The following is a 15,741-nucleotide window of genomic DNA, read 5'->3' as shown; positions in this document are numbered from 1 at the left end:
CTGGTTTTGCTACCTCGCCTTGCTCCCCCACCCCCGACACTCCCCAGTCCTCCCTCGCTTTCCTCTTTCTGTCTTGTCCTGGTTATTTCCCCCTGGCTACTGGGGCTATTTATTTATTTATGTGTTGGCCAAAAACAGGTCTCGGAACAGTCGGGTGAATGGCTCCAACGTTTTGTGGAAGCCCTCTTCCGACCCACGGATGGTGAATTTGATTTTCTCCATTTGGAGAAATTCTGATGGGTCGGATAGCCAGTTTGCAGCTTTGGGTGGTGCTGCTGATCGCCAACCAAGCAGGATTCTACGGCGGGTGATCAGAGAGGCAAAGGCAAGGGCGTCCGCCCTCCTCCCCATGAAGAGATCTGGCTGGTCTGATACCCCGAAGATCGCCACTTTCGGGCATGGCTCCACCCTCATCCCCACCACTTTGGACATTGCCTCAAAGAAGGCTGTCCAGTACCCAGCACGTCTGCGGCAAGACCAGAGCATGTGGGTGTGGTTGGCCGGGCCTCCTTGGCACTGTTCGCATCTATCCTCCACCTCCGGGAAGAACCTGCTCATTCGGGTTCTAGTCAAGTGGGCTGCTCTATGTACCACTTTTAGCTGTTTTAGGTTGAGCCTTGCACATTTGGAGGTAGAGTTTACCCTGTGCAGTGCTTCACTCCAGAGTCCCCACCCTATTTAGAACTCCAAGTCTTCCTCCCATTTCCTCCTTGTCGTGTCCAGTTCAGTGTCGGCCCTCTCTAGCAGTTGTTCGTACATGTCACTACAGTTCCCTCTGCCTAGGATGTCTGCGTCCAGTAGCTCTTCTAATAGTGTCTGTCGTGGCGGTTGCGGGTATGTCCTTGCCTTCTTCCCTAGGAAGTTTTTACGCTGCAGGTATTTGAGTTTTTTGCTGTTAGCTTGTTGGAATCTCTGCATCAGTTCTTCCAGTGTTGTGACCCTACCGTCGGTGTATAGGTCCCTGACTGTCAATGTCCCCGCTTCCTGTCTTCAACTTTTGAAGGCGGCGTAGGTGAGTGCGGGTGTGAATCTGTGTTTATTGCAGATAGGTGCTTTGCCGGACATTTCGGTCAGTCCGAATTGCTACTGTAGTTGGTTCCAGGTCTGGAGGGTGGCTATCACCACTGGGCTGCTGGAGTGTTTCTTGGGCGGGGATGGGAGTGCCACCGTGGCAAGGGTCCGGAGGGAGATCCCCTTGGAGGAGGCCTCCTCCGCATGCACCCACTCGGCCTCTGACTCCTTCATCCATCCCATCACTCTTTTCACTGTCGCTGCCCAGTGGTAGAATTGTAGGTTTGGGAGGACTAGCCCTCCCCTGGATTTTGTTTTCTATAGGACCTTCTTTGTGATCCTAGCATTCTTCCCCCCCCCCCCCCCCCCCCCCCCATACAAACACCATGATTAATTTGTCCAGTGCGTTGAAAAAGGCCTTGGGGATATAGATCGGGATGGATCTTAGTAGGAAGAGGTATCTGGGCAGTACATTCATTTTGATCATCTGTACTCCCTGCCAGGGAGAGTGGGAGTGAGTACCACCTCTGTACATCCTTTTTGACTTCCTCTGTCAGACTGGTCAGGTTCCCTTTGTGAACCCCCGTCCAGTCATGAACGATTTGGATCCCCAGGTAGCAAAATTTGTGCAGGGCTTGTTAAATGGCAGCCCCACCAGTGCTGCCCCTCCCCCCTGCGGGTTTACCGGGAAGATCTCACTTTTGTTCATGTTGAGTTTGTAGCCCTAGAAGGCACCAAACTCTTTCAGGAGCATGATAATTCAAAACAAACAAAGAAGAAAGAAAAGTACAGCACAGGAACAGGCCCTTCGGCCCTCCAAGCCTGCGGCGACCATGCTGCCTGTCTAAATTAAAATCTTCTACACTTCCGGGGTCCGTATCCCCCTATTCCCATCCTATTCATATGTTTGTCAAGATGCCCCTTAAACATCACTATCATCCCTGCTTCCACCACCTCCTCCGGCAGTTTTACACTACCCTCTGTGTAAAAGAAACGTGCCTCGTTCATCTCCTCTAAACCTTGCCCCTCACACCTTAAACCTATGCCCCCTAGTAATTGAGCCCTCTACCCTGGGGAAAAGCCTCTGACTATCCACTCTGTCTATGCCCCTCATAATTTTGTAGACCTCTATCAGGTTGCCCCTCAATCTCCTTCGTTCCAGTGAGAACAAACCAAGTTTATTCAACCTCTCCTCATCGCTAATGCCCTCCATACCAGGCAACATCCTGGTAAATCTCTTCTGCACCCTCTCTAAAGCCGCCACATCCTTCTGGTGGTGTGGTGACCAGAATTGAACACTATTCTCCAAGTGTGGCCTAACTAAGGTTCTATACAACTGCAACATGACTTGCCAATTTTTATACTCTATGCTCCAGTAGCATTCCTTCGATGCTGCTTTGTGGGTCCGAGATGTAGAGGAGCAGGTCATCCGCGTGGAGCGAGACTCTATGCTCTCTGCTTCCTCTTTGGATCCCCCTCCAGTTCTTTGCTGTTCTGAGAGCGATCGCTAATGGTTCGATCGCTAGGGCGAACAGCAGCGGCGACAGCGCGCATCTCTACCTGGTGCCCCTGTGCAGCTGGAAGTACTGGGAGCTGGTGGTGTTTGTCCGTACGCTTGCCATGGGAGCGTTGTACAGGAGCTTCACCCATGAGGTGAATCCTTTTCCGAGCCCGAACCGCTCCAGCACCTCTAAGGTATTTTCATTCAGCTCTATGTCCAGCGAGACAATCATCTCAGGAGCTCTGTCCCCGGATGGGGTCATTATCACGTTCAGCAGGCGTCTGATGTTCGATGTTAGCTGTCTACCTTTGACAAAGCTCGTTTGATCCTCTGCGACCCCCTCAGGTACGGAGTCTTCTACCCTTTTGGCTAGGATCTTGGCCAACACTTTGGCATCTACGCTCAGTCGCGAGATGGGTCTGTATGAACCACATTCAGTCGGGTCTTTGTCTTTCTTAGGTATCAGCGAGATTGAGGCCTGTGCTAGCGTGGGCGGCAGTGTGCCCCTCGCCAGCGAGTCTGTGAACGTCTCCCGCAGGTGCGGGGCCAGTGCTGGCCTGAATGTTTTGTAGAGTTCCGCTGGGAACCCGTCTGGTCCTAGTGCCTTCCCCGCCTGCATGGAGTTTATACTGTCCATGATCTCTCCCAGTTCTAGTGGTGCTCCCAGGGCCCGTTTTCTGTCCTCCCCCACGACCGACTTGTCCAGTCCATCGAGGAACTGTTTCATCCCGAGTCCTCTGGAGGGGGCTCTGAGGTGTACAGTCCCTGGTAAAAGTCTTTGAAGGTCGTGTTAACCTTGTCTGGATCATTTCTAGCGTGCCTCTGTTGTCCCTAATTTGCGCAATCTCTCTGGTGGCTGCCTGCTTTCTCAGCTGGTGTGCCAGCAGGCGGCTGGCTTTGACTCCGTGTTCGTATAGAGTCCCCCGTGCCTGGCGGAGTTGGTGCACTGACTTCCTCGTGGAGAGCAGGTCAAAGTTCATTTGTAGCGTTTTCCTCTGCCAAAGCTCTACGGTCGGGGTCTCGGAGTATTTACGGTCTACCTCGAGTATGGAGTCGACCAGCTGCTGCCTAGCCGCTCTCTCCTCTCTATCCCTTCGCACTTTAAAGGCAATAATTTCCCCTCTATTCACAGCCTTTAGCGCCTCCCAGAACGTGGAGGGGTGAGACCTCCCCGTTTTGGTTGTTTGTCGTGTACTCCACTATGGCCTGTGATACCCTCCCGCTGAATGCCTTGTCGGCCAGTAAGGCAGTGTCCAACCTCCATGTGGGGCGTTGGGTATTGCCTGTCTCCAACCTCACACCCATATAATGTGGAGCGTGGTCGGAGATTACGATTGCGGAGTACACCGCCTTGAGCAGTCCTGGGAGCACCGATTTTCCAACCACAAAGAAGTCAATCCTTAAGTATACGTTGTGGACTGGGAGAAGAAGGAGAACTCCTTCTCCCCTAAGTGAGTGAACCTCCATGGGTCCACCGCCCCATCTGCTCCATGAAGCGACCAAGTTCCTTTTTCACACGTTGACAAGTACTACCAGCGCCCCGTCCATTGCCCCACTGACCATGTCATACCGTCCCCCTGGGTCCGTTACTGTCTTCGTCGCCTTAAACATTGTCGTCGTATTTAACAGAATCGCTACCCCCCTGGCCCTCATCCCATAGCAGGAATGATAAGTCTGTCACACCCAGCCCTTCCATACCCGCTGTCAGTCCTGCTCTCTCAGATGTGTCTCCTGATTCATTTACTTTATTAAGACTGCTGCGTGCATTCTGATAAGGAGCCTTTAGTTTTGTATTTTTGTTATCTTTGACTGTCTTAACTGTCAGTGCATTCTTGATTTTTTTCTTTCTGTCCCTTCCTGCCATTCTCTGACCTTCATGTCACATGTTACTATTTTACCTCCTGCTTTGACTCTACCGCTTGATTTGTACATCGACCCAAGCTTGATCCTTCACCCATCTTGTTTAGTTTAATGCCCTCTAATAATGTGACTTTCTAGAATACTGGTCCCAGCACAGTTCGGGTGCAGACCATCCCAATGGTACTGCCCCCACTTTCCCCAGTACTGATGTCCGTTCCCCACAAACTGAATCCCACTTCTCCCACACCAGTCTTTGAGCCACATATCCATTTCCCTAGTCTTATTTGTGCGCCCCCCCCAACCCACCTTGTAAGTCCCTCTCCAGCCCTGAGCAGACTTCACAAACCCCAGCACCAGGCAGCAAAACATTTGCTCTGTGCTGCAGAGAGCAGTGTAAACCCCCCTCACAATACTGTCACCTGCTGGCATTACTTTCCTGTTTTCTCCGCCTGCTTGAACGGCTTCCTGTACCATAATGCCATGGCCAGTCTGCTCATCCACCTTGCAGAACCTCTCTTTCATCCACACAAGTTGAGCACTTCAAACCTTTTTCACAATTGCAAAGTCAGAGGCACCTACAGTACTGTCTGCTCAGTCCCTTTACCTGTGTGGTCACATCCTCCTGTCCCTAGACAAATCAGGTGACCCTAATTTAAGAGGTATGACTGCCTTCTGGAACAAAGGGCTGGATTCTCCATTATTGGGACTATGTCCCCACGCCGGCGTCAAGACAGTATAGTTTTACCCCTGAAAAGCCTGAATCATAGAGACACCAATTCCCAACCCTGCAGGGGGCTAGCAGGGACCTAGAGTAAATATCGCAATTTTTTGCAGTTACGGGCCAGCGCACACCCGGGTCAGAGGTCGCGCATGCGCACAGCGGCGGCCTCCAGCGGCCACGCCGTGCTCCTTGGCGGACTCAGACCACGGAGCTGGACCCGAAAAGGAGAAACCCCCGATCGGCCGGGCACCCGACCCTCAAGCCCCGCACAATCATTTCCTGGCTGCCTATAAGGCCCCCCTGGCCTCCGATCGGCCCACCCGTGTCCAGGGCAGTTGCGGGCTGAGCGAGTATCCCGGTGGAGCATGATGGAGCAGGACTCTGGCAATGACCCCAGGTGGCGCGGTGTACTCCCGAGTACGCCACTTTTTGGTGCCCGGAGAATCGGCGAAACAGGGCCGGTCCCGATTTCTGCATCAAACTGGATTCTCCGCCTCAGCGCCGGCCGCGTTTTCGGCGTCGGGGCGCATGCGGAGAATCCAGCCCATAGTGTCCCAGTATTTCTCATCCTCTCTTATGCTCTGTTGTGCCTGCAGTTCGGCATCTAGATCAATAATCCTGATCCAGAATTCTTTTAGATGCTTACATTTCCTGAAACCATGTTTGTCCTCAATCGCCTTGGCGTCCAGAAGTGCTGACGTTCCACAGGTGCAACGTAACACCTGTTTGGCCATTGTTACATGTGTTATTTAGTTTAATTACTTTCTGAAATTAACTTCGAATAATGCCACGTATAAAAAAATGTAACTGTGCTTATTAACCTACAAATAAAAGTTAGAAATTTCTTAATTACACAAATATATGTTTTAGGTATTTAGTTATTTTTATTTATTTATCTTTATTTATTTTAATTAACATAAACAATATGCTTTATTAACAAAAGCCTTATAATTATGAAGAAAACTTTACAATTACCAATAATTGTATTAAAATAAAAATGCGCATAACAAGTAAAATACCCACCAACTAATCACTTACCTAGTTCCCTATAGCATCATACTTGATTTTCTCCCAATCTGGTCATCCACTGAGACACACAACCACCAGAACCAGAACCCCAGCTGCAACACAGCCACCCCAGCTGCAACGCAGCCACCCCCAGCTGCAACACAGCCACCCCCGGCTACAACGCAGCCACCCCAGTTGCAACGCAGCCACCCCAGCTGCAACGCAGCCACCCCCAGCTGCAACGCAGCCACCCCCAGCTGCAACACAGCCATCCCCGGCTGCAACGCAGCCACGCTCGGCTACAACGCAGCCACCCCCAGTTGCTACGCAGCCACCCCCAGTTGCAACGCAGCCACCCCCAGTTGCAACGCAGCCACCCCCAGTTGCAACGCAGCCACCCCCAGTTGCAACGCAGCCACCCCCAGTTGCAACGCAGCCACCCCCAGTTGCAACGCAGCCACCCCCAGTTGCAACGCAGCCACCCCCAGTTGCAACGCAGCCACCCCCAGTTGCAACGCAGCCACCCCCAGTTGCAACGCAGCCACCCCCAGTTGCAACGCAGCCACCCCCAGTTGCAACGCAGCCACCCCCAGTTGCAACGCAGCCACCCCCAGTTGCAACGCAGCCACCCCCAGTTGCAACGCAGCCACCCCCAGTTGCAACGCAGCCACCCCCAGTTGCAACGCAGCCACCCCCAGTTGCAACGCAGCCACCCCCAGTTGCAACGCAGCCACCCCCAGTTGCAACGCAGCCACCCCCAGTTGCAACGCAGCCACCCCCAGTTGCAACGCAGCCACCCCCAGTTGCAACGCAGCCACCCCCAGTTGCAACGCAGCCACCCCCAGTTGCAACGCAGCCACCCCCAGTTGCAACGCAGCCACCCCCAGTTGCAACGCAGCCACCCCCAGTTGCAACGCAGCCACCCCCAGTTGCAACGCAGCCACCCCCAGTTGCAACGCAGCCACCCCCAGTTGCAACGCAGCCACCCCCAGTTGCAACGCAGCCACCCCCAGTTGCAACGCAGCCACCCCCAGTTGCAACGCAGCCACCCCCAGTTGCAACGCAGCCACCCCCAGTTGCAACGCAGCCACCCCCAGTTGCAACGCAGCCACCCCCAGTTGCAACGCAGCCACCCCCAGTTGCAACGCAGCCACCCCCAGTTGCAACGCAGCCACCCCCAGTTGCAACGCAGCCACCCCCAGTTGCAACGCGCCCGCCACCCCCAGCTGCAACGCGCCCGCCCCCTCGCTGCAACGCGCCCGCCCCCCCCCCAGCTGCAACGCCCCCGCCCCCTCGCTGCAACGCGCCCGCCCCCTCGCTGCAATGCGCCCGCCCCCTCGCTGCAACGCGCCCGCCCCCTCGCTGCAACGCGCCCGCCCCCTCGCTGCAACGCGCCCGCCCCCTCGCTGCAACGCGGCCGCCCCCCGCTGCAACGCGGCCGCCCCCCGCTGCAACGCGGCCGCCCCCCCGCTGCAACGCGGCCGCCCCCCGCTGCAACGCGGCCGCCCCCCCGCTGCAACGCGGCCGCCCCCCCGCTGCAACGCGGCCGCCCCCCCCGCTGCAACGCGGCCGCCCCCCCCGCTGCAACGCGGCCGCCCCCCCCCCGCTGCAACGCGGCCGCCCCCCCCCGCTGCAACGCAGACGCCCCCCGCTGCAACGCAGACGCCCCCCGCTGCAACGCAGCCGGCCCCCGCTGCAACGCAGCCACCTCCCCCTGCTGCAACGCAGCCATCCCCAACTGCAAAACGCAGCCATCCCCAGATGTAACGCAGCCACCCCCAGCTGCACCGCTGCCGCAGCCTCCAGCAGCGTCGCCTCCAGCAGCACCACCCGCTGCTGCCACCACCAGCTGCAATGCCGTCACTCCCACCAGCTAGCTCCTTTATCTCCTCGGCTCCACTCTCGATCTCGCTTTTATCTCCCCAACTCCACTCTTGATATCATTATTTCTCAGGTCCTTTTATCTCCCCCGCTTTGCTCTCTGTGTCGCTCGTTCTCGTACTCTTTTATATCCATGGCTCTCCACTCCGTCTCACTGTTCTTGAGCTTTTATATATCCCTGGCTTGACTCTCTGTCTCATTCTGAAATCTTGCGTTCTTTTATCTTCGTGGCTCCACTCTTTGTCTCGCTCTTTCTCAAGGTCCTGTATCTTAGCGGCTCTGCTCTCAGTCTCGCTCTTTTATTTTACTGGCTTTGTTCACGGACTCGATCTTTCACGTGCTCTTTCGTCCCACCAGCTCCGTTATTGGTCTTGCTGTTTTCATGCTCTCTTATCTGCCTGGCTTCCATCTCAGCCTTGCTGTTCTCACGCTCTTTATCCTCCTGGCTCCTCTCAGTCTCACTCTTTCTCATGCTCTTTTATCTCCAGGCTCTGCAACTTCTAAGGTAATAAAAATAGTACTGAAGTTCTGAACAATAACTGACAGAGACTCAACTTCAATTTCAATGGTACCCCTCATGTATGGTGGGATGTTTCATACATACTTATAGCATGGTCAGATGAGTGAATACTCTTAAGAGCAGGAACAGGAGAACAAAGAATTATGAAAGAGAAGATTTTTTTAGGGCATTTGAAAACTAGAAGAGAGATCACAAAGCTGAGATACTGAAGGTTTTTGAAAAACCAAGGACATAATGGTTGAAGGAAGGGCCATCAACTGTGAATCAGAGGGATTGAAGAATGAAAATTAGACCAGCTTTGAATAAGCAAAGGACGCATGAGGAAATAGTTGGAGGAGATCTTGGAGATAGAGAGGAGCTGAACCATGGAGGTATTTGAAGATCCAAAAGCCAAGTTCAGGATGTACAAAGAGCCAATTGAATTTGCCACGGGTGAGAAGGATGGGGTTCAGACTTTGTTGAGGCCCAGGTTGAAATGATGCCTTTGGTCTCATGATCCAGGTTAAGTTTGGGGTCATTTTTAAAGATTCTCTCATGGGATATGGGTGTCATGATGCCCATAACAAAATTAAGGATTTGTTGCCCATCCTTAATTACCTGTTAAGAGTTAACCACGTTGTTGTGGATCTGTGGACCAGGTAAGAATGGGATATTTACTTCCCTAATGGACACGGGTGAAGCAGATGGGTTTTTAGAACAATCAAAATGATTTGGGGGTCATCATTCGAATTTAATTCCACATTTTTACTGAATTCAAATTTCGTAAGGCTTCCGGTGGCATAATGTAGAGGGGAGACATGTATGAGGTGGCTCCCACTAAAGTATTGCCCTTTTGGACCTTTTCTCGGTATAGGGGGTATTTTCTTGTGAAAACCCACATAATTAATGGAATAAGGATATTGTATGATTGAAATGCCCAGAAACGTTAGGGGAAAGAAGGTTGACAGCAAAAGTTCGTCGACGGAGTTGGGGACCTCTCCGAGTTCGTCGACAGATAAAATGATGGACGCGACCTCTGAGGCTCCGGCCACTCCACTAACGGCCGGGGTGCTTTCTAGTGCCTTGGCAAAGGAATTTAATAAACACTGTGTTGGAGGGCTTCCAGGAATCAATGGAAGAGGCCTTGGCCCCCATCCGAGCAGCTCTGGAGAAGATCAATGAAACCGTGAAAGCCCATTGATCTACGGAAAAGATATGGAATTGGCCTTTCCAGGCCACAATGATCGGGTTACCTCATTGGAAGTGGAGATGTCTTTGCTGGCCGAAGTGAACAAGTCATTGAAGGCCAAGGTGAATGATCTAGAGAATCTGTACAGGGGGCAAAACATTTGAGTTGTGGAGCTCCCAGAGGGCAAAGAAGGCAAAACGACCACAGAATACTTCACAGGGATGTTTGGTAAGATGGTGGGGAAGGGAGGGGGGGGAATAGGGACTCATGTCCCCTCCTGAGTTGGACCGAGCCAGCCAGATAGGTCTCTCCTCCCTTCAGTGGTGGCGGCTGAGTACTCAGCGATTCTGATTTTGGACCATGTCCCTCACTTTGTTGATTTGGCGCTCAAGTCAGGTCCTTCCTCGTGTCCACCATGGTGGTTGGAAATAACATTACGAGAGGAGGGTGAGGGTCACATTTGCAGATCGAACAGGAATTTGGTATTTGATCTGCTCAATGTAGGGGAGATGGCACTCTGACCAGCAAATCCAATACATTGGATCAAAAGCTCAAGATTCAATTTGATTATGTTGGCCAAATATGATGCAGAATCACATAATAATTCAGCGCAGAAGAGGCCCTTTGGCCATCGAATCTGCACTGACGCATGAAAAACACCTGACCTGCCCAACTAATCCTATTTGCCAGCAATTGGCCCATAGCCTTGAATGTTATGATGCGCCACGTGCTCATCTGGGTACTTTTTAAAGGATGTAAGGCAACCTGCCTCTACCTTCCCAGGCAGTGCATTCCAGACTGTCACCACCTCTGGGTAAGAACGTTTTTCCTCAAAACCACCCTAAACCTCCTGTCCCTCACCTTGAACTTGTGTCCCTTCGTAACTGACCCTTCAACTAAGGGGAACAGCTACTCCCTATCCATTTTACACATTCTCGCACACACATATACAATATATTTTCAGGTAATACATTTATAAAGGATGCCGAATGAACAATACTGTCATATATTTTAATACAATTTTGAATGGCTTTAGAATTTAGCTGATTTATTTGTACTGGCTGAATGCTAATAGTTGCTAAAGGGGTGTAATTTGTCTTGTTTGGTGAAGAACTGGCAAATCAACAATTTAAAGTTCAGAATGTAATATGTTAAACATCCTCCCAAGTCACAATCAGCAGGGAAATTAATATTGATGTTCTTTCCTGAAGCATTTTGAATAATTCTTCGTCTCTCTTTCCTGAAAAGCTTAAGTGAGCGAGCTCAACTCTTAAAGAATGTTTTTAAAAAGAACACTTTGAATCTCCACCGTTCTGATTCACTCCAGCAGAGCTCACTACGTAAGTATCTTTCTCCCAAGTGTTTCCAAACTTTTGTCCCAGGGTTTAGTAATCATAATTAAATCCTTGTGTTTCAAGTTAACTCTTGATGTGGTCCTGTTATGCTCCTGTTTTCCCCCTCCCTTTCACAGTCACAGACCATAGTGTGTGTGTGTGTGTGTGTGTGTGTGTGCCATCTGCTTTGGTGAAGGGTAGTTATAATTATTGACAATACAGTGACAATAAACACAAGATGCATTGCAGAACATTATTTTCTCATTTAATGAGTTATTATACATCATATCACACTTTATTTTTATAGACGGTTATGCCTTCTCTCAAGATGAGAATGGCATTGTATCCCAGTCCGAAGTGGTCAGGGCCTATGACACCACCAAACAAAGACAAGATGACTGGTAAACACCTAATAGAGGAACATGGATTGCAAACAAGTATTTCAAATAAGAACGGGACTAAGGACTTGAAAATCTGGGAGATCTAAGTATGAAAAATGTTGCTGCAAAGACATGGAAAGGTTGGTCTTTGTATGTTTTACGAAGAAGGAAAGTTCCAAACACTTTTGTGTATTAAATAGACACGAACACTGTGCCGATCTACGTTAGCATAAACTCACTGTTAGAATACCAACACCATACAGCATTAACAACTGGATTGCCAGGGCTTGAAATTTGTCACTGTATACCTGATAACTGTCTTTTGACATGATTGTTTTGGAAAGGCAGATATAGAAAACATGAGTGATATATTAATTGAAACTCTGATCAATATGAGCATTCATTTAAAGTCTTTAGGGCCAATGTGTGTTATAAATTGGGCACTGCTTCCTAAATTTTCCTGTTTGTTATAATTATGGCATATACCAATTAAACCTTCGTATAAACTGTTTTTGATAGATTACTACCGATTTCTTTTTGGTTTGGTTGATTAACTTTTGTTGCTACTGCTCCACAGGGTTGTTTTAGAGTACACATTATTATCGCATGGGTTCCTCATTTTGAATTGCTCTGGAGGAAATATTAACTCCAATAGTCTAAAGTGATGCACCTATGTTGTGAAGGTGTACCTATATAAATCTGACATAACAATCCTGGAATATATTTTAAATCACTGAAAGTGCAAACAGAATCGAAAAGTGTCCTAAATGCTAAAATATGTTTTATTAACACAGTATTAAACATGATACTGATGCTGCTCTTCTTGTCGCCAAATCTTCTATTTGCCAAAACTAAAACTCTGATGAGCCTTATTCAACAGCTATGTAATTACTTCAGTCAATAGAATTTGACATCAGCCCTATTCTCCAGTGTACTGTCAAAGGAATGAAGCACATTTCAAGTCCCAACTTTGCTGCTTCACTCTTTCTGAAGTGCAATTTGTACATGCAGTGACTGGTTGGCACTTGCATCTGAACTTGTGTCTTTCTCAGGCTGTGGCCTTGGATATGCTTTTCTCTTTGCCTAATATTCAAATGAATGTTCAGAATTAAGCAAATGTTGTGTCTTTTCTGTGACTGGCTACATTTCCCACTGCGTACATGCGTGTGAAATGTTTGTGACTTTTCAATGGATTTAATATTCAACAAACATTGTTTCAATGTCTATTTCCAAACCGCTTTACACTGCTTTACATCTCAAATGAGACAATGACTGCAGGTGAAAGTGTTTCTAGTGATGCTTCAGGTAATACTTTTATATAACCGCTGTTTTAAAATAACGGTTCAAATAACTCCTGGCAGAAAGGAGATTCACTAATTTTATGATTTTCTTGTTGCCCAATAAAATGCTCAGTTACATTGAAGGTTCCCCTCATTCTTAGAACACAAATTTTGCCATAGACCTCAAATCTGCTGTGATTGAAACGTAAAACAAATATTTATTTTATTACTCGCTACCATTTCAAATAAGATCAACTCAAGTCCTATTTTGCGCTAACTTTATTTAGATTATTTAATTACATGTTACATGTGTGAATGTACCAATTCAAGACACTTTTAATTCCAGTCTATTTTCTGGTAAATGTGAAACTAAAATTTGTTTATTTCCACAAACTGATCTTTCCATGATTCATTTCACCAGTACTGATGAATCAAGTCAAACTTTTTGGTTCACGTTATTTGTAAACAACTGCCATTTTTACAAAAATCAATTACTTCCTTCCTAGCACAAGTTTAATTAAATGTTCTTTTATTTGTATTGTGCAACTCTGGCTGTCTTCATGTGGCACTTAATGCAGAGCTGAAAGCAAAAAGCTGGATGAGATCTCTCGATAAGTCCAAGTTTTAACATCTTTTGTTGCCTATTCACATGCATTCATGTGTGTTTATTTGCATTAAACTGCCTTGGCTGCAAAACATAACTCATATTTTAAAAACTTATACCAGTATTCCATTCAAAACTGGTCTTTAGTAAATCTTTATTTATGTGCAGCTTCTATAACTGATGTGAAGGTTATTTTAATATTTCAGTTTTATCATTGAGCATTTGCCACAGAATATCTAGATTTGACAGAATATTAGCCATGAAACTAGATTTCAGAGAACAGTGGAATAAGCGCAAACATGTAATTATAACATGCAGCATAATTTGTAATATTCCATTCTCCAAGAGTAACTTAATGATACATTTTGCTACTCCCGCAGTTACTGACAATTTGCACCAAACTAGTATTGCAGAATAGGACACATTCAAAAGGAGTAGCAAAAGTGAAATACAACTTGAAAATACACATATTTTGAGAATAAAATCCAGTTATTTTCACCTTTGATTTGCAGCTTGCTGTGTCCATATGCTTATTTATGTGCAAATTGTTCTATGTTTGTCAAAATCCTTGAATGAATGTCAGAAAGATGGAAGTTTCAATGTTTTTGATTACTTGTCAGTGTCTTTTAATCAATGATAGCTGTCGGCTCCCTCCAATATGGAGGGCTCACTGTGGTGTGCTTATTACCCTATCTGTATTCTTGTCTATCTGCATGAGACCAAATGTTACATGTACATTGTTGGTGCATGACTAATTTTCTGATCTTGGCTACATGTCTGATGCAAGGTCAGAGAGGCAAATGTTGCAGATTAATGAAAGTTAACACCATGTAGCAAATGTCAGTGGACATCGTAATTCCTGGCCAATTGTTGTGTGCATTCACCATTTTGGAATAAAAATCTTTGTCTGTATAACTGGCCAACGGCTTTAAATTATTTTGAGAGATTGGAATTCACACTGACATATCCATTTCCATTTGGTTCTGCAAAAGGTTGTATCCAAATAGCTATGGAATGTGTACTTTGTTTTACCTGATCTTAAAACCACAGAATAAAAAATGTGAACATTTTGATATTTTAAATGAATTGAACGTGACTACTTCAAAATAATAAATCAAGTTTCAAAAATAATTTGCCTTGATTACTTAGTTCAATGTGACAACAAACCAAATTGGGTATTTTAATGCATGCTTACTCCATTAGTAATAAATAAACAAAGTTTGCCTTCCATTATTGCCAGTCTTGTGTTGTATTTAAAATCAATCTAATTTAATGGTGGAACTTGCCTTGAATGTTGTGTAAAGATGAAACATATTCTGTACATTGGATCAGAAGTTTTCTGCCAAACTTCCAGAATGTTGATTAAAATTCCCTGTAGTTTAGTTTTGCACTGCATGAACGGTGACCTTCAATTCAATGTTCATTGTATTTCTCAGGTTTCGTTTTAACTTACTGTAAGGAAATGCACTGTTTTATATTTCGTTGTAAATCTTCAGTACTGTTTTTTTTTATTCTGTTACTTGCCATTGACTGTTGTGAATTGCATGGGGCCAGTTGCAATCCTTAAATGTCTGTCTTTTGATTGTCATAACGATCACAGTAAAACTAAATTTACAAACCTTGACCATTCATGTGTTCATGTTTTATTTTAACTTGCAATTTCAACATACTGTCCGGCAACAATCACAAAAGTAAATTATGGTAATTAAGAGGGATGGGAAGGTGGATAGATGGAACAAACGTTTCAATAGGATATTGTGGGAAGATGGAAGTAAACTCCAAGTGGCTATGGTAATCAGGTATGGAAGAACAGAGAGAGCAAAGGGCTGCAGATACACAGATCTGTGGGAATGCGGGAAGAGCAGGCTGTATAACATGACAAGGTAAACTCATGGTTTGAATCATAAGCAAAAATGTGATTTTGAATTCATATAAAGCTTTGGTTCGACGACAGTTGGAGTATTGCATCCAGATCTTGACACCCCATTGGGCAGCACGGTAGCACAGTGGTTAGCACAGTTGCTTCGCAGCTCCAGGGTCTCGGGTTCGATTCCCGGCGTGGGGCACTGTCTGTGCGGAGTCTGCACGTTTTCCCCGTGTGTGCGTGGGTTTCCTCCGGGTGCTCCAGTTTCCTCCCACAGTCCAAAGATGTGCAGGTTAGGCGGATTGGCCATGATAAATTGCCCTTGGTGTCCAAAAAGGTTAGTTGGGGTTACTGGGTTCCAGGGATAGAGTGAAGGCATGGTCTTAAGTGGGGTGCTCTTTCCAAGGGCCGGTGCAGACTCGGTGGGCCGAATGGCCTCCTTCTGCACTGTAAATTCTATGATGATTATAAGAAGGATATTCAAGCACTGGAAAGATGGTAAGGAAAAGCTTGAAAATGTCAAACTTTTTCTGCTGGATAGTTAAAAGGGGATCTAATAGAGATGTTTTGATTCTGAATTTTTCAAAGGGCATACAGAGAATGTTTTCT

At 47.5% G+C, this 15,741-nt stretch overlaps 1 protein-coding gene across 4 annotated transcripts in view; it reads left to right on the top strand.

Moving 5' to 3' along the window:
• Positions 1–14,892, top strand: part of atp8a1 (ATPase phospholipid transporting 8A1) — a 508,819-nt gene extending 493,927 nt beyond the window's left edge. For all 4 annotated transcript variants that reach the window (XM_072496670.1, XM_072496671.1, XM_072496674.1 and 1 more), the window contains 2 exons: positions 10,919–11,010; positions 11,312–14,892. In XM_072496670.1, the coding sequence (XP_072352771.1) occupies positions 10,919–11,010; positions 11,312–11,409 (190 nt within the window). In that variant the 3' untranslated portion in view covers positions 11,410–14,892. The remainder of the gene's footprint in view (positions 1–10,918; positions 11,011–11,311) is intronic.
• Positions 14,893–15,741: the final 849 nt, after the last annotated feature.

This window comes from Scyliorhinus torazame, chromosome 3, assembly GCF_047496885.1.
Source record: "Scyliorhinus torazame isolate Kashiwa2021f chromosome 3, sScyTor2.1, whole genome shotgun sequence".
In the NCBI taxonomy this organism is placed as follows: Eukaryota; Metazoa; Chordata; class Chondrichthyes; order Carcharhiniformes; family Scyliorhinidae; genus Scyliorhinus; species Scyliorhinus torazame.
Note: the sequence above shows the minus strand (reverse complement) of the source record. Positions and strands in the feature narration are given on the sequence as shown.